General features: G+C 43.2%; 1 protein-coding gene across 1 annotated transcript in view; it reads left to right on the forward strand.

Moving 5' to 3' along the window:
- Positions 1 to 918: 918 nt before the first annotated feature.
- Positions 919 to 22,388, forward strand: part of cntn6 (contactin 6) — a 50,211-nt gene continuing 28,741 nt past the window's right edge. Inside the window, exons 1-11 of the mRNA XM_084543427.1 lie at positions 919 to 1,097; positions 5,014 to 5,137; positions 5,311 to 5,486; positions 8,260 to 8,355; positions 12,898 to 13,101; positions 13,640 to 13,742; positions 13,886 to 14,070; positions 17,006 to 17,148; positions 17,237 to 17,366; positions 17,689 to 17,839; positions 22,220 to 22,347. Of these exons, the coding sequence (XP_084399553.1) occupies positions 1,037 to 1,097; positions 5,014 to 5,137; positions 5,311 to 5,486; positions 8,260 to 8,355; positions 12,898 to 13,101; positions 13,640 to 13,742; positions 13,886 to 14,070; positions 17,006 to 17,148; positions 17,237 to 17,366; positions 17,689 to 17,839; positions 22,220 to 22,347 (1,501 nt within the window). The 5' untranslated portion in view covers positions 919 to 1,036. The remainder of the gene's footprint in view (positions 1,098 to 5,013; positions 5,138 to 5,310; positions 5,487 to 8,259; positions 8,356 to 12,897; positions 13,102 to 13,639; positions 13,743 to 13,885; positions 14,071 to 17,005; positions 17,149 to 17,236; positions 17,367 to 17,688; positions 17,840 to 22,219; positions 22,348 to 22,388) is intronic.

Genomic DNA, 22,388 nt, shown 5'->3' on the forward strand with positions numbered 1-22,388 from the left:
CCTTCACAGACAAGATTCTCTGGGTTCTAATCCATGGGCCGACTGGTTCCTTTCTGTGTAGAGTTTGCATGTTCTCCCTGTGTCTGCGTGGGTTCTCTCCGGGTACTCCAGCTTCCTCCCATCGTCCAAACACATGCTGGTTATTTTCACTGGTGATTCTAAATTGGCCGTAGGTGTGAGTGTGAATGGTTGGAGACCTGTTCAGGGTGTACCTGGGGCGTCACGTGGGCACGCTTGTCTCAGTTTTGCTGGGTACAGGAGTTTGCATTGGCACACCATTTCCCCAATTAAAATATATGGAATATAATATGTCAACTTGAAAAATGAAAATGTGTGACGTCTCACTCACTGATAATCTAAAACTGCTGAAAAGCTGTGTTATTCACCTGTGATATTAGTGAATCGGGTTGACAGAATAATAAAAGCTTTACTTTTTAGGTTCAAGTTAACGGTAACAGTTTTTGGCATCATGATCCATGGGACGATTTGTTTTTTTCTTCTTTGCTTTATCTCGCCTGTCTTCATGCGTTAGTATTCCCCACGATAAATACTGGGCTCTTAACACATCCCATATTTTTTCAGGGTAAATACGCCGAACCAACACTTTTCAGCAAGCTTAACATCACCTTTGGCAAGATTCTGTGCTCATCTGTTGCCGCCGCCGCCGCCGCCGCTGCTCTGAGCTTCTTTTTTTATTTGACTTGCTCCTGGGAGATAGTGTTGCAGCAGTATGTGTACACTAAATATCAGCTCTCCTGTATCAGCCGCTAGCTGGCCCTTCGGCATGGGATTTTGGCTCTGCTTATTTGGTTGAATGAATTATTAATGGCTCACCGATTTTCCACGAGTTCCAGACGTTTTTATTTTTTATTTCTCTCCCCCAGAAGGCTTGATGTGGACTCCGTCTCCTCATCTCCACACCGCTCATATGCCCTTCTTTTTCTTCCACAGCCAAACGGAGGAGTGCTTTGCCCAGGAAATATTCTCCACTCTGTGGCGACTGGATGGGAAGGAGGAGAGTCTTTGACCTTGGAAAATGAAGATGCTGTTGCCATGGGAACTGTTAATCCTTCTGTCACTCAAAGAGTGCCTTGCTGGTGAGCAGCGCTGGATCCAGGTCGCCTCTCGTGACACAACTGATATGCACGGTAGTACATTTCTCACAGGGAGGGATTGTCTCTTTATCGTGCATGTTTAGGATATCATTTCATTTCAAAGGGATGACAGCAGCCTCAGAGGGGATCCCAGATTTGGTCACTTTTGTATGTGAGTCCACCGCATTAAAGACATGGTCAAATTTGAAAATTTCCTTTTTAGATTTTTAGAGTCTGAAATTCGTTTTTCCTATTTAACATTAGGGCGCTGTCACGAGGTAAGGATCTCAAGTGGAGTTCAGGTTTTCTTCTCAGAGCACCTCTGGCTCACTGTCAGAGTTACATCTAGAAAGAGGCTAACATACACCGATCGGCCACAACATTATGACCACTGACAGGAGAAGTGAATAACATCGACCATCTTGTGACAATTCAATGTTCTGCTGGGAAACTTTAGGACCTGGCATTCATTGGTGTGGATGTTACTTAGACATGTAGCACCCACCTAAACCAGACCAGACACCAACACCCCATAGCAATGACACTCCTTGATGACAGCAGCCATCCCCAGCAGGAACGGCTTAGAAACAGCTAAAAAAAAACAAAAAAACATGAAGAACAGCACAAGGTGTTGACCTGGCCTCCAAATTCACTAGATCCCAAACTGATCAAGTATCTGTGGGATGATCCACAGAGGCCCCTCCCCTCAAAGGCCCCTGACTAATAACATTATGTTGCCAGGCACCGCAGGACACCCTCAGAAGAACCATGTCCAAGGGAGACCTACGCAATATCAAGGAGGTGGTCATAATGTTATGCCCGATTGGTTTATAGGAGATCTGCTGCACTGTTTTCTTATACAGATTTCCATGTCCACATGCCACCACTTATATGAAATGTGGCCAAGCACTGTGCAAATCAACACCAGCTATTTCCAGCTATTTTTTTCTCCTCTGTACTCTAAACTACCTACACCCACGATATGCATTGAGGAAAAAGCAGACTAACACCAGGTTTTGGTTTCCTAACACCTGCATGAGTTATAGCCCCAGCATTAAAATTTCACTAAGCGCTCTCACTTTATGCCTGGATGGTGTAACCCCGCGCAGCCCGGCGATTTAATGCCGACAGTCACATCTGAGGGATACGCTGTGTGCTCAGCTCAAGTCAACCGTTTACAGGCCATCAAACAAATACATTTACGTTTATACAGCATATGGAGAGGGCTGTGTTTTACTGTTATTTATGGTTCCGTTCTCATTGATTTAGCGCCTCGCCTCAAGTCAGCCTTTTCGCCGGGAGCCGGTGCACCGTGCAGCCTGGAACGGAGGGCCATGCGTGCCGTGCTTCGTATGCATGTGTAGCTGCGGCGGTCGAGCTCCCGCCCGCTTGCACGCGTTCCCATGAAACCTAATTAAGAGCAATTTGTATGTGCGCGTGTGTTCCTGCGTGCTAGCGGTTCGCCTCCAGTTCGTGTGTTTACGGGGCAGGCTTGCTCTCCCAGTCATTTCCCAGGTGAAATAAACCGACTATTAAAGCTTCATTAATTTGTTTAATTTAAAGGACGCTGGAACCGGGGGTGAAAAAAATTAAAGGCACCTCCCTCAGAGGACAGGGGAAACAAGGCCCTTACCTGAGGCAAAGACTCCCGCTCTCATTAGGATGATGATGATGATGAGGATGATGTGGGAGGGAGCATTCTTTGTCCTGTTCAAGGTCAGAGACGTGCATAAAGACGAAGCAAGCGCGGAAAAAGGGGAAATGAACAATTTTTTTTTAATTTCTTCCGAGAGCAGCGGCGCTAAACGTCCCTGTTAACGTGACGCGCGGTGTCAGAAGAAAGTGACACCAGTGTTTGTGTGTGCGAGCGGTGCATCGTTTGAAGAAACGTTGGATTTCACGGGAGTAATTAGTGCTACATCGGCTAATTACTCCCGTGTATTGATAGTTTGGCTGGAGCAAACCAACGCTACAAGCCTGACAGGGCAGACGCACACACACACACACACGCTCAAACAACACACGTATAGACAGCAGCTTGACAGGGCTCCTGCTAATTAGATTATCAGCAGAGTAAGGCAATACTCTGATTATTGCAACTCTCACGTAAGCGCCGTAACCAAGTTATCCCTACTCGCAATAAAATAATGATGAAAATAAGCACAGCTCGATTAGCCAGCTGGGTAACTTGTCAGTCTCTCTAATTACACTCGACACGTCACAGCTTTCTGCTCTTGTTCTGATTCTGTGTATGATTTATGATTTTAGGCTTCAGAATGTATTGGGTTTGCACGGTTTGTGTGCTGTAGGTTTCATTTTAAATGAATCAAATTGACATTTTTTTTTGCCCATTGGTCCACACACAATAAACCCTAATGACATGAGCAGTTTTTTTTTTTTTTTAGAATATTTGTCAAATTGATTAAGTATTATCCTATTTTCAACTTCGTACTCGGGCAGCACAGTGACATGGTGGTTAGCACTGATGCCTCACAGCAAGAAGGTTCTGGGTTCTAATCCACGGGCCGTCTGGTTCCTTTCTGTGTGGAGTTTGCATGTTCTCCCTGTGTCTGCGTGGGTTCTCTCCAGGTTCTCCAGCTTCCTCCCACCGTCCAAAGACACGCTGGTTAGGTTCATTGGTGATTCTAAACTGGCCGTAGATGTGAGTGTGAATGGTTGTCTGTCTCTCTGTGTTAGCCCTGAGATAGACTGGAGAAGATGAATGAAAGTTTGGTTTTAAAAGCAAACACAAAAAGAAATTCTAAACAAGTAATATTGTTTAATAAAAAACAGAAAGACAATTAAACAAGAAATCAGTCATTATGTGATTCGTATAAAATTGGACGTTTTCGCAGAAGAACAAGACGACGATGAAGAAGAAATTAAACGGAGCACATGCACAGCCTTGGAACAATATTCAGATGCAGTTTTAGACTTTATACACACAAGGTATGTGGTCGTCCGAATTATTATTATTATTATTCATCTGAGTGTTTGTCTTCTGAATCTGGAGAAGCACCAGGTTTTGTTTATTTTTTTACACACGAGACGTCCTAAAATATCGGCTTTTTTTTTTTTTTTGCACTTGACTTGTCGCACCTTTGCTTTTTGAATCAGGTTAGTAAAAATAAAAAGTCTAATATTAACTTTTTATGGCTGCACAGTGGCGTGGTGGTTAGCACTGATGCCTCACAGCAAGAAGGTTCTGGGTTCTGATCCATCATGGCCGACTTGGTCCTTTCTGTGTGGAGTTTGCATGTTCTCCCTGTGTCTGCGTGGGTTCTCTCCAGGTTCTCCAGCTTCCTCCCACCGTCCAAAGACATGCTGGTTAGGTTCATTGGTGATTCTAAATTGGCCGTAGGTGTGTGGAGGTAGGAGTGTGAATGGTTGTCTCTCGCCCCAATGACAGCTGCTTCCTGAAGCGACCACAGCATATGAACACAAAACGAAACGAAATGAGCTGTGTTTTTGTTTGTTTTTTTCCACATCTACAACTATTTGTTATGTCCTGTATCAGCAAATGCTCATCCATTCCACACGTTGTATGCCAAAGGTATTTGTGTCATGTATATAATTACACTAATAAAGTCATCTCCACGAGTGTAAATGTTGTGAAGAAAATAAAATGTATTTACGGCCGTGCTGCAGATGGCCTATGTGCTACAGGGTTATCTTCAGTTAATTGCGCCCTCATCATAGTGTATTATCTGCCTGTTGACACAAGAAGAGGCTTTAATAAAATGCAGAATCTGCTCAGAGCTCATGTTGGCAGCTAATTATAACGGGTGGAGAGTGTGCATACAGTCACCTGAGCGCTAAGTGATGAGTTTTTGCCTTAATTCACTGTCACTCGCTTTGTGCCTTTGAACAGCTAATGTGTTTTTTTTAATTTTTTTTTTTTTTTTTTTTATTTTAACAGAGAATACGCGTCACGGTCCTGTCTTCACCCAGGAGCCGAGTGACAGCATTTTCCCAATGAGCACCGGAGATAAGCAGGTGTTCATTAATTGCAAAGCAAAGGGAAACCCGGCTCCGCATTACAGGTGAGCGTTTCCACCACTCTGTGATTATCTGCAAGGTGAAGCTCAGAGCGTGTAACATCTGTTGTTATATTTGACTCAACCATTAGAAATGTGGATTTCTGTTTGTTCACGTTCTATCCCAGCATTTCCCTCAGCAAAAAAAAAATGCAGAATGTGATTTACCTCATCAACAGGTGGAAAGTGGATGGGAAGGAGATAAACACAGACTCAGATCTGAACTACAGCCTCGTGGAGGGGAACCTGCTGATCACCAACCCTCACGTCATCAATCACGGAGGAGTGTATCAGTGCATCGCCACCAACGCGTTCGGGACTGTCGTGAGCAGGGAGGCAAGAGTCCAGTTTGCATGTGAGTAGACTGTCGTGCTTTAGAAACGTCTCTGCAGACGTGAACGGCCGCAGTGTTCACGACCCTGCATCCAGAACACGATCTACCCCAGTAGCCGTGTTAGCTAGTTATGGATCTAGAAATACAGAGATTCAGATTCAGATTCAGAAAACTTTTATTGTTCCGGGGGGGGGGGGGCAATTTAAGTCAGAAGAGCAGAAGCATGACGTGCAAGAACAAGACACTTTATAAGGACCAAAATAACTAAAACAGAACAATACACAGTATGTACAAAGGCAAAAACTATGCAGTAAATGTTTTAACTTTCCAAACTGTCCATGGAGGATGTAAATGTGACTGTGAAGTGAATAAAGTGCAGAGAGCTGAAGGAGACGTAAGCCTCTGGGTGTTCCTCTGCATTCACCAGCTCCACTGCAGTTTACTCATTTATGAAAACAGCTTTTCAGTCCTTGTGGACGTTTAGCCTGCAAATGCTCAGAGCTCGTGGGAAATGGGTCTTGTTAGGTGCCACACAAAATAAATAAATAAATCTGCAGTTGGATTGTTTAGCATAGGTGCAAAAGTCATCGGGATGAGTCCTGGATCCGAACACATCAGGGTTAGCGGTTTGATCCCCGGTACACGGACCACACACGGGGTAGACGTGTCATTGTGACTGTGAAGCACCAACAGGTAGAAAAGCGCTATATAAAAACATACACAAGCATTTCCTTTAGTTCACTTTGGTTTCCCGTGGCAGAGTTGGCCAGCTGGTCCCTCTGCTGCTTTTGTAGACGGATATCTCAGCAACTCACGGCCTGACTGCCAGAAAATTTGGCACACTCATTTATTGTCCCCTGGAGGAAGAGGAAGAAGAACTGACTTTCTATTTTATCTGGCATTAACAGCAGGTAAAAGGTACCACTTAAAATTTACGCCTATCCTTAGTGTGCTAGGATGATAAAAAGAAAATCTTCTTCTCTGAATTGAATGTAGAAACTTTTTATTTAGATATTTTAATTTTTCCACAAAACAAAACATTCGCTGACATATAACCCAATGAATTAAAATACAAGTAAACAGAATGCGATAGAAATACCATAAAGGTAAATCACATGGAGAATAGATATTTGTACCAAGGGGTATTACAGCAATACAACATCAATCACAGAGAAACACATCAATCTTACAATAACCCATATTCCTCCATCAGTCATCCAAATTCAGAGTAATACACCACCTTTCCACCTTTGTTCCAAAGTGTCTGTTTCCAGTTGCAGACTTGCAGCCATTCGCTCCGTTGTCTAGACCCTCCTCAGTCTCTGCACCCACTGAGTTATGGTCGTTGGTTTTGGATCCTTCCAGTTGACGGTTATCATTTTCTTATCAATCAGTAAAAGTATCCGTAACATGTATATTTGATCCAGACTATATGTATCCTTAGGTATAAGCTCCCAGTAGGAATATCAGTGGGTCTAGTGCTGGGCAGTCCCAAAAGATGTGTGAACTATCTCCAGTGTTTCCTCATTTTCTCCAACATAATTCCACATTAGGTTCTTTCACGTGCGTTGAAATAATGAGACGTTTATTAAAATACCTTATTTTTAATTTCCACTCAAATTATTTCCATAACTGACTACGAATGTAGAAACTTTTTTAGGTCTACTGTCGCTTCTATTAAACAAATAAATAAATAATGAATCTTGTAATTGTCTTTGCTTCTTTTATTTAATTTTTAATTTTATTTATTTAAATATTTTTTAAAATTTTATTTATTGCATTATCATTTTTTGTTTTATTTTTCTATCTTACACCTATTTTTCTTTTTACTGGTGGTTTTCAAGAGTGTTTTTATTATTATTTTTTTAAATCTACTTTCGCTTGTACTTAAATAATAAATCTTGTAAATTTCTTCATTTTTTTATTTTATTTATTTTTCTGTCTTGCAGTATCTTCAACATATTTGTTTTTACTAGTGGTTTTATTATTTTTTAAGTTTACTTTCACTTCTACTTGAATAATAAATCTTGTAATTTTCTTTGCTTTTATCTATTTATTTAACTTTTTTTATTTTTTTATTTTTTTATTTTATTTATTGCATTATAATTTTTTATTTTATTTTTCTATCTTACACTATCTTACACCTATTTTTCTTTTTACTAGTGGATTCCAAGAGTGTTTTTATCATTATTATTATTATTTTATGTGCACCTGAGCTACTGTGACCAAGTAATTTCCCTTGTGGGTCAATAAACTCTATTTAAGTCCAAGTTAAAGAACTTCTCAATAATACATAAACAAGTGCTGACAGAGATGATAAAATACCAGTAGGAGGTCTTACAGAGACCTCTTCATATTAGTGTAGCATGCACAAAGAAATGAAGACTGCGAGTCTTCGGGAGGGGGGGGTTAATCAGTTGGGCTCTGATTTGACCTCTTCTGATATTTGCTTGATCCTTCCTGGGACTTGCTGGTATTTCTAAGACATTAGGATTGATATGTCTTCCCGCCGCTTTTCCTCTCACGCGGCACAGCAGCATTTAATTAAAGGTGAAAGTAATCTCAAAAGCTGGGTGAGGGGCGCTCTGGCGCACCCTCTGCCCGATTCTCCCGGGCATGGCGTCATTCCGGTGATATTAACGGAGCAGCGTTTGCTTTGACTTGTAAGGTGGAGTGAAAAGACAAGGACTGAGATGCCCTTCCTGGAGCGCAGCCTTTAGGAAAAGAGCGATTACAGCTGTCAAACCCTGAAAAAATGTGTGCATTTATTTATTTTTTTTTTCATCCCCGACAGTTCTGCAGAACTTCAGCAAGAAGTCGAGGAACACGGTGTCGGTGAAGGAGGGTCAAGCTGTGGTTCTGCTCTGCGGCCCTCCGCCCCATTACGGAGGTACGGCGCTCCGTCCTAACTCTTCTGCGTTGCCTGCTGTAGCCTCACTCTCCTGCCTGCCTCAGCGATCTTTATTGTTCCTCACTCTGCTGCTTATTATCGCCCTGTAACGCTGCTGTGTCTCTTTTGTTTTTACACCTTCCCACCTTCTCTTTCCTGCTGCTCCTCTGACTCACTTCTTCCCCTTATCTGTCATACCGGGAAGTTTATTTTTTATTTTTTTATGATCAGCCGCTCAGACCCGTGCCTTCACATCTATAGTTCATAGTCTCATACTTCTTAACCTTGAGCTCACTTTTCTCGCCCATATGATCTGTGACCACGCTGTCTTCTATAAAGTCTCCAGTGCTCCACTTCCCCCAGCTGTCATTTCTCAGTGTGGGCAGGTTATCTGTTGGGTAATAAAGGCTGCCGGTGGCTGCTGCTGCTGCTGCTGCTGTGACCGCGGGAGCGTTTATCCCGTAGCACGGCTGTGAGTCGGCTCATGTGCCTGTGCGCTGCTGATTAGCAGGCCCTCAAAGTGGTCTGCACCCCTGCAGCCGTTCGGTGCCCACCAGCGCAATTTCACGCCAGCGTACCAGCCTTGCTCCGCTCTCCGTTTCCAGCTGAAACCTGCGGCCACGTGGGATTCCACACTTTTAGCAATTTGCCCTTCGGCCTTCCCTCCCCTCCCACCCGCTTTAAAATCCTAACCGGTGCATAGCCACACATTTGATGGGATTTGCAGGACATGATAATGCTAGCTAGAGGTGTTCTAAAATTGAAAAGTGGTGCAAAGTGGTGTGTTGTTGCTTTTTCGGTTGCTCTCGCCAGGTTTTAAGTCATATCAAAGCCCCTTTAATGCTTGCTGTTGCATCACTTGAGGAATGCAGTGAGGCTTCTTATTGAAAGAGGAGTCATCTGAAGCTTTTCTGTGCAATCAATCGGTAAGCGGACAAAAAAAAAAGAAGCTGCACTGAGAATTAAACTCTCGTCAGAGGACAGGAGATTATGTGCCTGCAAGTCCTCTGTTGCAGTGAGACTGCGGCTCTTCAACGTACCCGGTCTCTGATAGCCCCTAATCATGAAAGGTCTGTCAGTTTCTGACTTTCCTTGTAATGATTTTAATTCACAGTTTTCCCCGAAGGCAGCGAGCGGGACTTTTTAACATCTGTCCAGTCAAAGGGGCTGACTGCGGAATGTCATGTGTCTGAGGCAGGAGGCCTGCACTAACAGCCAAGTTCATTCTGCCGTCCCTGCAGACACCTCTCCCCCTCTCTCTCTCTCTTTCTCCTCTCTGCTCGTGTGTGTTTTACCTTTGTGCGTTGATATTCTCATTGTTCCTTTCCCTTCTTTATTGTGACCTGCATTCCTGTTAATCTGTGTACACCAACTAATACAGTCTTTTGTAGCTTCTATTATGTGACAAATAAGCACATGCAACGTTGCATGATCAGAAAACACAATTTAAAGGCTCTGATGTTATGTTGTAAGGGGAAGACTGCATACCACAGTACTACAGAGGATATATAGACAGTATAACACCAGCCGTGCAGCTGTCACATTCTTAATTAATGCCACAATTATGTAAATATTCATGGTTTTGACTAATTTTAATCAAGGACTAATGTGCAGATGAAACAGCTGCGTCATATTATGCGCTTGATTTTATAAAATAGCCCTGCCACTCAATTCAGACGTCGAATATTCAATTCAATTTTCAATTCAGTTTTATTTACATAGCGTCAGGAGCAATACAAAGCGGAGAGGAGGGCATGGGGAGAGCGGGACACACAGCAGTCAACATGCTGTACAGTAGTAGCACACAACTGCATGAGTAGTAGTAGAGAAGAAATTAGATAAGTATACCATATTATACTGTAGCCTGTAGTTACAGGTCCACTGCATTTGTCAGCCTCCTTCAATTTCACAATAAGAACTAAATTACTGGTATCTTGGTGTTAGCGGAAACACAATTGGATAATCCTCCAACCGATCAGAGCCATTTTTCTTGTAAACAAATTCACCTCCACGGTGCTCAGGTGGACGTGTATGACTTCAGTGCTGTTATTCTTCAGTCCGTCGCCGAATAAAGCACGTCCAAATGACCGTCTGCCAGATCTTTGCAGGAGCATGATCAGCTCCCAACAGAGAGACTCCAGACAACGGGCTGGAGTCCGTGTTAGCATTACTAAACAAACCAGTGCTTTTCAAGGTTCTTTACATTCACAATGAATTGCCTTCGTTCACACAAGCGCTCACACATTCGTAAACTGTAAGCAATTCGGGCTTCAGTGTCTTGCTCAAGGACACTTTGGCTTGTGGTCCACGTACCAGGGATCGACCCGCTAACCTTTTGGTTGGTGGACACCCTGCTTCCCTCTGGAATTACATACTGATCACTGTAATTTAGACACTACTACAACTAATGATAATAATCAGGGTGTCATTGCCATAGACTGTCTATAAATATGGACAATACGTCCCCACTTCCTTGCATTGGCCAAACTGGCGCTATTTTCCCGGGGATATGGGTAGCACCATCTTGTCAGAGTCTGATCAGTACGGTCCAAGAGTGGAGCCACGTGAAGACGCGTTATCGATGCCCCGCCCACACTTCCTCCAGACTCACTCGAGTTTTTGTTTATTCAGTACTACGCTCTGCTCTACCTCCATCAATTACAAAGAAATGTTGGATTATACACTGTACTTTACGGAGCGGTTGGCATGGCAACTGGTAGTCGCCATCATGATGTCACATCCTGTTTCTATAGAGTCAAAATAACTAAAACAAAACTTATCTAAAATATTGACACTTGAACATGCATCAACATGATATTAACTACCTAAAATGACAGAAACCATCCTTGAAAAAAAAAATAAAATTGACATGTAACGGGTTTTAGTTTGGCCCAAGTCCCGCCCACTAACATGGAGGGGGAGGAGCTTATGACCTACACTGCAGCCAGCCACCAGGGGGAGCTCTACTTGCTTTGGCTTCACTTTAGAGGAGCTGTTCCGCCTTCCATCTTTATTACTACTGTCTATGTACTGTCTATGATATGGCCGTACATATAGTCTTAAATAAAACATAATATATTAGCTCAAATAGGCTAACTAAGCTTGGCTAACGTTAAATAAGGCTGAGACCACCTTTAAACTTAGACTTTATTGATCCATGAGTGAAACAGTAGCTCAGTTGCACATAATAATAATAATAATACATTTTATTTAAAAGCGCTTTTCAAGATACTCAAAGACACTTTACATAAAAAGGACATCAAATTAGCAAAACAATCTGAAATATAACATCAAAAACACAATAAACTGAGCTAAACATTAAAAGCAATTTTAAAAAGGTGTGTTTTTGACAGGGATTTGAAGGTAGGAAGGTCGGTACAGTCGCGGATGTGTTTGGGGAGACACATATGAGCACATAAAACAATGAAATAAATAAAATAAAATACAATAGTATAAGAAAACAAAATACAAGATTTGCATATTTACAAATCTAAAAGAAATAAAAATAGAAGTAAATATGCAATATACACAGGACAAATGATATGGTGCAATAATAACGATGGACGTAAACTACTTACACGTGGAAGGCAATTCCAGCTACTTTACACGCTCGCAATCTTTTTCTCTACCATGTTGCAGCTGCGTGTTCAGCAACCACCACCTGGTCCCTCATATATACCAAAAGGGCATTCTCTAGCTCCTATGTGGTATTTTCTATCTATGAGTGAAAAGCCCAAACCCCCCCCAAAACAGTTCTTTTTGAGGTTCAGCTGAAATACATATTACAACACATTACAAAGTACTCCACTGGAAATGTTGCACTTATGCTGGAGAGTGTTGCATTGCCTTGTCATAAAAGTTCCAGGTTCAAAGCTAGCACGGACTGATCGTGCATTCTTACGCTGTATTCCCCGGTGAGGGCGGCCACGCAGAGCAATCCAATTCAAATTAGGACACTACATTATTTTTTGCATGCGTCGATTTGAACTCAGACCATCTCTCGGTGCCAAAAGAAGTTGTGCATTGCTTCTGGATTATTTTCTAAGGTGGAATAAAACACAGTATGGGTGATAGCGTATATGGGCCAGATGGAAAATAATGACAGCAGCAATGGTAAAGGGGATAAACGAACGTGTGACTCACTGCAAAAATATGACCCACTACAGACTTTTTATTCACATAGTTTAATGTTTTTTTGTGTCCCTCCTCTTTGACAAAACACTATATATTCAAGAACTGGACCATTAGCTGGTGTCATAGCTATTAGAGCATAGTAGAAGGTTTTACTTTGCACAACTTGAATAGTACAGTCACATCTAACGGATCAGATCTTCTCTTGTAATTAAACCCTCCACTGATTCTATTTAACTAAAGAAGCTTAGGACACTCAGCCATTTCACTGAGCCTTTAAACATTCAGGCGTCGGCTGCACGGGGTCAGTTTATCGGTAGACTGCATGGGATTTGTGGACAAAATAACACTGAAGATATATTACGTCTTTATATTTATATATATCTTGTTCTTTTTTTATTTTATTTTCAGAGATCAAATATTCCTGGGTTTTCAACGGACGGCGCGGCTTCCTGCACCAGGACGCCCGTCGTTTCATCTCCCAGAAGACGGGCAACTTGTACATAGCCAAAGTTGAAGCCTCGGACGCAGGGAACTACACGTGCGCAGTGAGAAACATGATGACCAACGCCACGGTGCTCAGCTCTCCGACCCCTGTGGTGGTTCGGAGGGACGGTAAGCCGCCCTCGCTCGCCTCTCGGTTATCTTGTGCACTGAACTGACACTCGCTGTCGGAGCGAGGGCGAGCCGGGGAGATAAATCGCCTGTTTTCGCTTTTGTTTCCAAGTGAGTTTTTTTTTCTTCCCACCACCATCTCCAGACCTCTGAACTACACGGGGTTATGTATGCGAGAAACCCTCTGTATCTGCATGAAGGCACATATTTGCATAAGCAGAAACGTGGCCTGACAAAAATGCATGCAGGCTCACACACACACACACACACACACACACACAGCAAGGAGCTCGCCACCCATACTAAACCCCATCACGACTATTTATGTGTACCACTCCAGATTTGAGCTGAGGCAGACATGTAATCCAAACCCACCCATCCACTAAGCCAAGCGCTGTTGTATACGCCGTCAACATGCACGCTTGCTTGTGCCAGTGTCATCTGCGCCGCGGCTCTTACAGCTAGTGTGAATTATCGGATCTGCATGCCCCTCTTGTTGTGTTTTGACTGATGTGATTTCCTCTTATCCCTCATGCAGCAGTGATGGGCGAGTACGAGCCAAAGATCGAGGTTCAGTTTCCCGACACCCTTCACGTCTCCAAAGGATCCTCAGTGAAGCTCGAATGCTTTGCCTTGGGAAAGTAAGTCAGCAAAAGCCTCGTGAAGTAGCTCCCGCTGTTGCGGCAAACAGACAAACTATCAAGTCAACAATATCAGCAGCCCTTCTGGTCAGCGTGAGCAGGATCATGTGGTCGGTGTGACCTTTTGTGTGTGACCTCTGCAGCCCGGTGCCTTCCATCTCATGGAGAAGAGCTGATGGAAATCCACTCCCTGGCAAGATTAAAATCAACCACTCCAGTGGGGTTCTGGAAATTCCATATTTTCGCCCAGAGGATGCCGCCGTGTACGAGTGTGTAGCTGAAAACAGCAGAGGACGAAATGTTGCCAGAGGGCAGCTTCTTTTCTACAGTAAGAAAGACATAAAATTCTGGTACTGCTTAATGGAGATGACTGCTTTTATTTTATTTTTTACTTCTCCCGCTGTATTTATTACCTTGTGCTTTGTTATATAATCATTTAATACGTGCACTATTAACCCAGAAACAAACTTCATTTTCATCACTAATACTGAGAGTAAAGAGTTATTCCCTCTGTATGATTAATACTAAGATTACCTGCAGGATAATATTAATTTTTTACGATCCCGACGTAAAAATCTCCCCCATCATGCTAAAAAAATGTATTTTAAACCGATGGCCCGGAGTGGAAAATACGATTACTTATACGTCAGGTTAGTTCTGCCACCTCCGTAGAATCAAAAGAAACTAGCTGCCAGACGCAAAGCTGCATGGCATAGGAGAGCACTGTCGTTCACGCAAGCAGAGTAATGAGTATGTGTCTCGCTTGCTCCTGTCTGTGATGATAAGAAAGTGGATGGATATCGGTCTCTATATTTTGTTTTATGTCGAGTCCGTTGTTTGGAGCGTAAGGCATCTAGTTTGAGACTACAGTGCTCATAACACGATGGAATTAAAATGGTGAAACACTAATTACACAGATTGAAACCAGTTAAGGCAAATAGCAGTGATAAAATAATTAGAAAATAATCAAATTCCATAGCGGAAGTAATTAGAGCTTAAAGTTCAGTCTCAGGTGGTAGGGAACAAGAAATGTTTTTAACCTGGCTTTAAAGGTAGTCGCGGTCTGGGCAGGTTCTATATCTTCTGTTCCAGTTCTCTGGTTCTAAATGCTCTATTTCAGAGTTTAATTAACCGAGATGGTTCATTCAGTAGACACTTGCAGATCTATCTTGGTCCTAAACTGCTGACAGGTTTGTAGACCAGGAAAAGTGCAAGAGGAATTACTCTGAATGAGGTGAAGCTGATCAAAGGGCCTGTTCAGACGTCGCATTAAGATCCGACCTGGGTGATACGATCACGTAAAAGACAGGTGTGAAAACCCCCAGGACGCATTGAGATCCCATTTGAGAGATCTGCTCTCTGACCACATTTGGAGGTGGTCTGGGTCGCATTTGTCTGCATGTGTCCATATTCCTTCGGTGGTGTGAAGGTAATGCGTCCTGAGTTTAAAGACCTCCTATACTCAACAGGGGTGCTCCTACGTCCTAGGTTTATTTACATACAGAGCACGAAACTGAGATCAGATCTGGAGTCGCATGTTAACGCCAGGTCTGAACACACATACCTAAAGCTGGTCACTTGCCATCGGATAGCCCAGATCGGATCTTAATGGAGGTCTGAACAGGCCCAAATGGACTTTTCAGTAGTGTACGTGGAATCTGCTCAGAAAGCCCCCTGCTCAGTTCATAACAAACAGAAAAACAGATCTTCGTGTTGAGAGAGCCACCTGGATCTGGAGTTTTGAAGCTGGACTTTCGGTTCAAAAGCCCTGTTCCTTTATCCATTTATGCTTTCTTGCTTTCTTCTTCTACTTCTTAAGGGATCTTTGTCAGTTTTGACTCTACAGGACGTATCGTCACCCCCCCTCCGTGTAAAATTACTTACAACTGCACTTCAGATTGCGCTTGCTGTCCATCGCGTTACTAGAATATGAGTCTGGTAACACCCCATTTGCGTTTCATTACGAGGCGTGTTTCAACTGATACAGAGAAAACAAAATACCTCTACATCCAATCTGATGCAACCAATCAGAGACATTTTGTTGCTAACAAATTAAACTCCACGGTGCTCAGATGACGCATACGACTGTGTTGCAGTTACTCTTCAGTCCATCAGTGATTGGTTGATCGGCCTGGCAGATCTTTGCCAACAGAGTAGTTCCAGACCAACAATCAGCCACCAAAGGTTTGGGGGTGGGGAATTGGGTCTTGGTTACAGGTTAACACATAACTGCTGCTTTAATCACTTCCTGATTCCATATTATACAAGGTCATTTTATATAAAAATATTATAATAATATAAGTTTTAAAACTGACAAGGTACAAGCCATAAGCACCTTATCTATACATATACATAGAAATCACACTTCTCAGAGATTAACATCCTGTACTGAAGTCAAATGTTTATGGTTTCCCTATTCAAGGTTTTTCTGATACATGATAATAATTATTCCACTGAATGGCCGCCCTGTACAAAACAGTTTTCTTTAGTCTTGGTTGGAAAAGATTTACAGTACCTTCGGCACCGTTACCTGACTAGTTTTGCAGCTGTACCTAATTTTAGCAATTGTCATTTGCCTCATTTTTGTCATTTGTTCACAATCAGTGCCTTACCAGTGATGACTAATTTATTTCCACCAGCCATTTCACATTATTCTATATAACGTGAGAAAAGATCAGGTCCAACGTGACCGAGAGTGCTGCTCGGCTCAGCTGTCACCGTTCACCCATTATGCCCTCGTACCGGCGCTGCCAGCAGGCATAATAAAACCTCTGCGAATGGTACAAACTGTGGCAGCCCGTCTGGTCTACAATCAGCCAAAGACACCTCATGTCACTCCCTCTTTTTATTGCACACCACTTCCTGTCTGCCGCTGCTCGCATTAAGTGCGGCTCACTAATACTTGCCTACAGCGTAGCCGCCGGCACAGCAGCCGCATACCTGAACTCAGGTTAATGAGCCGTCTCTTTCATTACAATCTGCAATTGAACAGCTAGTCCTACCGACTCTCCGCGGCAGGAAATATCAAACTCTTTTCCTGTGTGCTCCCTTGCTGGAATGAGTAACCAAACACCACTCAGCCAGCAGAACAATTCAGGACCCACCTCGTCTGAGAATAAATGTCATATATATCTTTCTCTCTCTCAGTATATTTATTTCTCTTTTGATTTTTAGTTTTAAATGTCATCATATCAGTCTAAACATAACTATAAAATGATTCTGGCTTTTTTTTCTCATAAATATTTATATTCACTTTTCTGCAGACGTGGAACATCTGCACTGGGTCCAGACACTGAAAGATGCCCAAATGGTAATCGATGCTAACCTGCAGTGGGAATGCAAAGCCATTGGTAAGCCGAGGCCAACATACAGATGGTTGAAGAATGGTCAGCCGCTAACATCAGAGGTAAGACACCAGAAATTCATAAAACCGTCACTGCAAAGGTGCGCTACTCCCAAAGGATACTGCCATAGTGTTTTTATGTGATCTTCAGGGGAGGATCTATGTGGAGGCTGGTAGGCTGACCATATCCAAGATTAGTTTGTTGGACTCTGGGATGTATCAGTGTGTCGCAGAGAATGAACACGGGTCTGTCTACGCCAGCGCTGAACTCAAAGTTGTAGGTAAGCAGGTTTGTTTACAACAAACTGAACCACAGGCGAGGCAGGGATATGCCGTCTGTATATTGCGTTATCGGTGGAATGAAAGGGCTTCCTATCTGAATGTGAATAAATAAATAATTAAATCACGGGCTGAGCTAGCTCCTCACTGAGCCACGGCCTTGCTCTTTCATTTCCATAATCATTTCAGACAATAAGTCAAGTCTGGTGGTGAAATATAATTTCCGTAATTGCCTGCGATGCACTTGACATTTTGGCTGACGCGCAGCTGTTGCCCGTCCGCAAAGCGACACCAATGTCCTCAACACCGGGGTCTCTTCCTCAGCCTCGCCGCCTGACTTCACCCGGCGGCCCGTTAAGAAGTCCACAGTCGTCCAGAGGGGGGGTGAGGCGGCGTTGGAGTGTCGCCCCCATGCGTCCCCGAGGGCTTCAATCTCCTGGTGGAGAGGGGGAGAACTCCTGAAGGACAGCAGGAGGTAGGGCGTTGTAAGCACCGCTGCACATGTCACTGATGCAGTAATTTCTAGGACTCATTGTTATTTATGCCTCCCCTCAAGGGGACTTTGGAGTCAGTGTTGCATAAAATAGCCTTGTTTGGTCAAGAGTTTTCATCTTTTCCGGACGCCTTATTTGTCAGTCATGAGTGTTGGTTTTCTCCTGACTTACAGCAGTTTTCCCTGGTGCCTTTTTTTAAAGCATACAAGAACGAAGCCCAGACACTGAGTCTTATCAGTTTTGCAATGCACAAGATGAAGCGCACAATTTGATTTGAAACTTCAAAGCATCCAGTGTCCCACAGTTTCACTGCTCTTCAAGGCAGAGGAAGAGCGGGATGTAGAATAGAGATCCTGCAGGGACGCTCTCTGTGTGAGAAAAACAATCTGCCTACATCATTCAGAGAAGCCTCCACCTCAGGCTACATGACAGGTCATGCCACGTCGTGATTTAAGGTCTGAGGCAACTCATACCAGCTGAAAGAAACAGTTTTTTGTTCCACTTTATCTTTGCAGAGACTAATGTCCACAATAAGAGGCAGCATAGTTCAAGCGCAGCGTGAGAGCAGCTTTCATTAAATGTTGGGTGTAGGAGGGTTGCTAAATGTTCATTTGGGATCTGGGAAACGGAGGTAGACGGGAACTAAAAGGTAATGAAAATCAAATCATTTTCCAGAAAACATTTGTCAACAATCTGACTTCTGAAGAAGTGGCAAAACAGCAGCACAAAGCATTTGTGACAGTATGTGTATAGATTCAGGTGGAAAATAAAAAGGGATTTCACTCTTCTGTTATCTTTTATTAGCTTACTTTAATTAAAAATTATCCAGTTACTCGAAAGTGCCGGCGAATCAATTTAGAAAACCACTGTCTGATGTAACCATGTAACCAACAACTGACCACAACAAAAACATTACAGGGGAATTACCGTTTTTTACAACCTGGACCTTATTTCTTGCATAAAATACAGTCGTTTACTCACCCATATAACTTTGGTGTCATTTGGAGTTGTTCAGAAGATATTTAGACCCAGTGGAGCGCCGTGTATATCCATATAGTGGGAGTGAATGGGGCACCGAAACGCAGCCTCTAAATAACACATTATCGGCCGCGAAACTCGTTCATTTCACCAATATTTTGTTATGATATGCTGGTAATATTCCCCGTTGAGTCTGGAGTTACTTGTTATCATCATCCGGGGTCTGTAGATTGACCTACTAACCTCTGACCTGGATGATGTCATCTCTCTTGTTTACCTCTAATTTGCTACTGCTAGTTTTTTCCAACATGGCTGAATACTTTTCCGATTCTGAGGTTGTGGACGGCGAGTGTGTGTGTTTATGATACACGTCCTCACCGTTTTGAACGTTTTGAACCAGAGTATACGGATGAGGAGCTCATTGAAAGGAGGATGCGGAGGCAGAGAGAGAAACAGCTGGCCAAAAAGAACAACAAACCGCTGCACGTCTGCAAATAGATAGTAATTGTCGTTGTTCTTGTGGACATTGTTCGTCTATGACAACAAAGGAGAATCTGTTTTCTGGAAAATGCCAGAAATAAGGTCCAGGTTGAAAAAAAACCCGGTAATTTCCCTTTAAAAAGGGAAAATGTAGATATGACCAAATTTTCTGTATCAATCAAGAAAGAAATGTGAAAGAAAAAAAGCATCAGAACAATCTCATCAGAGTGCTGTTCAATGTACTTTGGTTACTGTATGTGTCAGTGAAGTGTATTGCTGTTGTTTTCCTCTTATGCTTTTATTTTTTGGCTCTAGGTCTGATCAATATGTAAAGCCGTATTTTCACAGACTTTCCGTAACTCACCAGACCTGGTTCGATATGTGACCAATGGGACTGATTACTTATCATATTTTTCCAAGGCCTGGCGTTGACAAAATCGTGGGATATTACCCAGGCGCTGCACAGGCAGCACATTTGGACGAGAATAGAAACCCGCCGCTTGGAACGGAGTTTGTCTTCAAAGCAGATAGTTCTTTACGTTTCTATTTGTTTCGCAGCTCATTGCCCCTCAGGTCATGTTCTCGGTGCGCTTCCATCACTCAGCGTTTGATATTTTTGTCAATAAATCAGCGCAAAGCACCGCGTGTCAGACATGCTCTCTGGGTCTCAGCGTGGCCCGAGTGAATACATATTTATTCTTGGGAGCCACATATGAAATTGTTTGATTTTGGAGCCAGCTGCATTTCTGTTTGATTTAGTGAATCCAGAGGTTACAACAGGAGAACGTTATCTGCCTCATTTATGCACACGTTTACATGTTGTCAGACGTGTTAATGTTCCAGGGTATAATTTAAAGTATTATATGGTAAATAAATGTAAACATGTATTGTAACGTGTATTTAGACCATTAGAACATAAGTGCTGATTCAGGCACTTGTCAACATACTCATTAGACAGCCTAAGTTACATTCAGTGTTCATGCAGAGGTGGACCTTGTGGACCACATTTGACCTGAGAATGTTGCCCTGGTCTCCTCCGATTGGCTGGATGAAAACCACATGCTTCTAAACCTCACTGAGAGGCACCAGGACGCAATTTAAAATTTGTGTGGACGTTACCAAATACGGTTCCTTGCCCCATGAAGGGTTAATGTCTTTTCCCCCCTATAATCCAACTGTGTGAAGATCGTCACACATTTATATTCAGTTCAGTCCAATTTTGTTTACACAGTATCAATGACAACACAAACTGTCTCAAGGTGCTTTACAAGACCCAGAGCGATACCCGCAGCGTGATGAGACCACGACCTCAAATAAGTGGTAATGCAGCTCCGGCCCAGGGAAAGTCACAAGAAGATGGAGGGAAAGGGAGATGAGGGACACACGGCTAATAACATGCTATACAGCTGTAGCACATGAATACATGGATAGCAGGAGAGAAGACAATAACGAGGTGATCAGTGTTTCATGGGACGTCCCCCAGCAGCCTAGGCCTATAGCAGCATGACTAACAGATGGTCATCTGAGCCGGCCCTGACTATACGCTTTATTAAACAGGAAAGTCTTGAGCCTAACTTTAAAAGTTAGAGATTGGGACCTGGTTCCATAGGAGGGGGCCTGATTGGATCTACACTGAACAGCCACAACATTATGACCACTGACAGGAGAAGTGAATAGCACTGACCATCTTGTGACAATTCAGTGTTCTACTGGGAAACTTTTGGACCTGGCATTCATTGGTGTGGATGTTACTTAGACATGTAGCACCCACCTAGACCAGACCAGGCACCCCCACCCCATAGCAATGACACTCCTTGATGGCAGCAGCCATCCCCAGCAGGATGCAGCCACAAAAATGCTTTAGGAACAACTCAAAAAAACATGAAGAACAGCACAAGGTGTTGACCTGGCCTCCAAATTCACTAGATCCCTAACTGATCAAGTATCTGTGGGATGATCCATAGAGGCCCCTCCCCTCAAAGCCCCCCCCAACTAATAACATTCTGTTGCCAGACACCACAGGACACCCTCAGATGGCCCATGTCCATTCTCTGATGAGTCACAACAGTTTTGGATGCACAAGGTGGTCATAATGTTATGACCGATCTGTGTTTGTTTGTTGTTTATTACTTGTATCAGCCCCCTCTCCTCCATCATTGCCACAACACCACGACAGAAATCGCGGGAGAAGGGGAAATGTAGTTCATGAAAGTAAGTCACCAGCTGTTACGCTCACAAAACAACAAGGTCATCACTCCTCTGTGTAATTGTTGCTTCAGTCTGCCTGTGAAGATTCTCAGTCATCCAGGTCATAGTTAATCTCAGCGCTAAAACAAAGTCAAACAAAAACCATGTTTTTTCTCCTTCTAGCGCTCTCGGCAGGCCACCAGTCATTTTTAGAGAGGCGCTGCTCTGCATGCGCGTCCGTGGTATTACTTTTAAGAAATGGCTTATAGAATTTAGATACGATCCCCACGTGTTATAGAGCGATAAGGCTGAAGGTAAAGATCCCTTTCAAACTGCGTCCCCCCAATGCTGCCCTCCTCTCCCTATCACCGTCCTGCCCCGGCCCTGGCGGCCTGTTGTGTGTCCAATTAATATGTGCATTGAAGCTATTGTGCTGTCAATACTATGCTGACCCTACAGCAAATCTGTTCTGCTTCAGCTAAGATAATTGTTATCTTCTGAAGCGTGCAAATAGATTTTCGCAATAGATTCTAAAGACTTCATTCAAGAAGAAATAAGTAGGAGAAAAACGTTGAAATGGCTCGAGAAATGAGAGCACGCCGCGGACAAGATGTGGTTAATTTGATCCGTATCGTCTTTTTGTACGCGATTAGCGGTTAAAGAATTGATAAGCAAATGAGGCATGGGCTGTTTTCAGTTTTTGTCACTCTCCTCAGACGGACCATCATGGACGACGGGACGCTACGCATCACCAATATCTCCAAATCTGACGGGGGCAGGTACACATGTGTGGCCAGAAACCTTTTTGGAGCGTCCAGCAGCACGGGGACGCTGGCGGTGAAAGGTATTTCTTTTTTTGCACCTTCTCGTCCGAGGGTTTAAACT

This window comes from Chelon labrosus (assembly GCF_963514085.1).
Source record: "Chelon labrosus genome assembly, chromosome: 4".
NCBI lineage: Eukaryota > Metazoa > Chordata > Actinopteri > Mugiliformes > Mugilidae > Chelon > Chelon labrosus.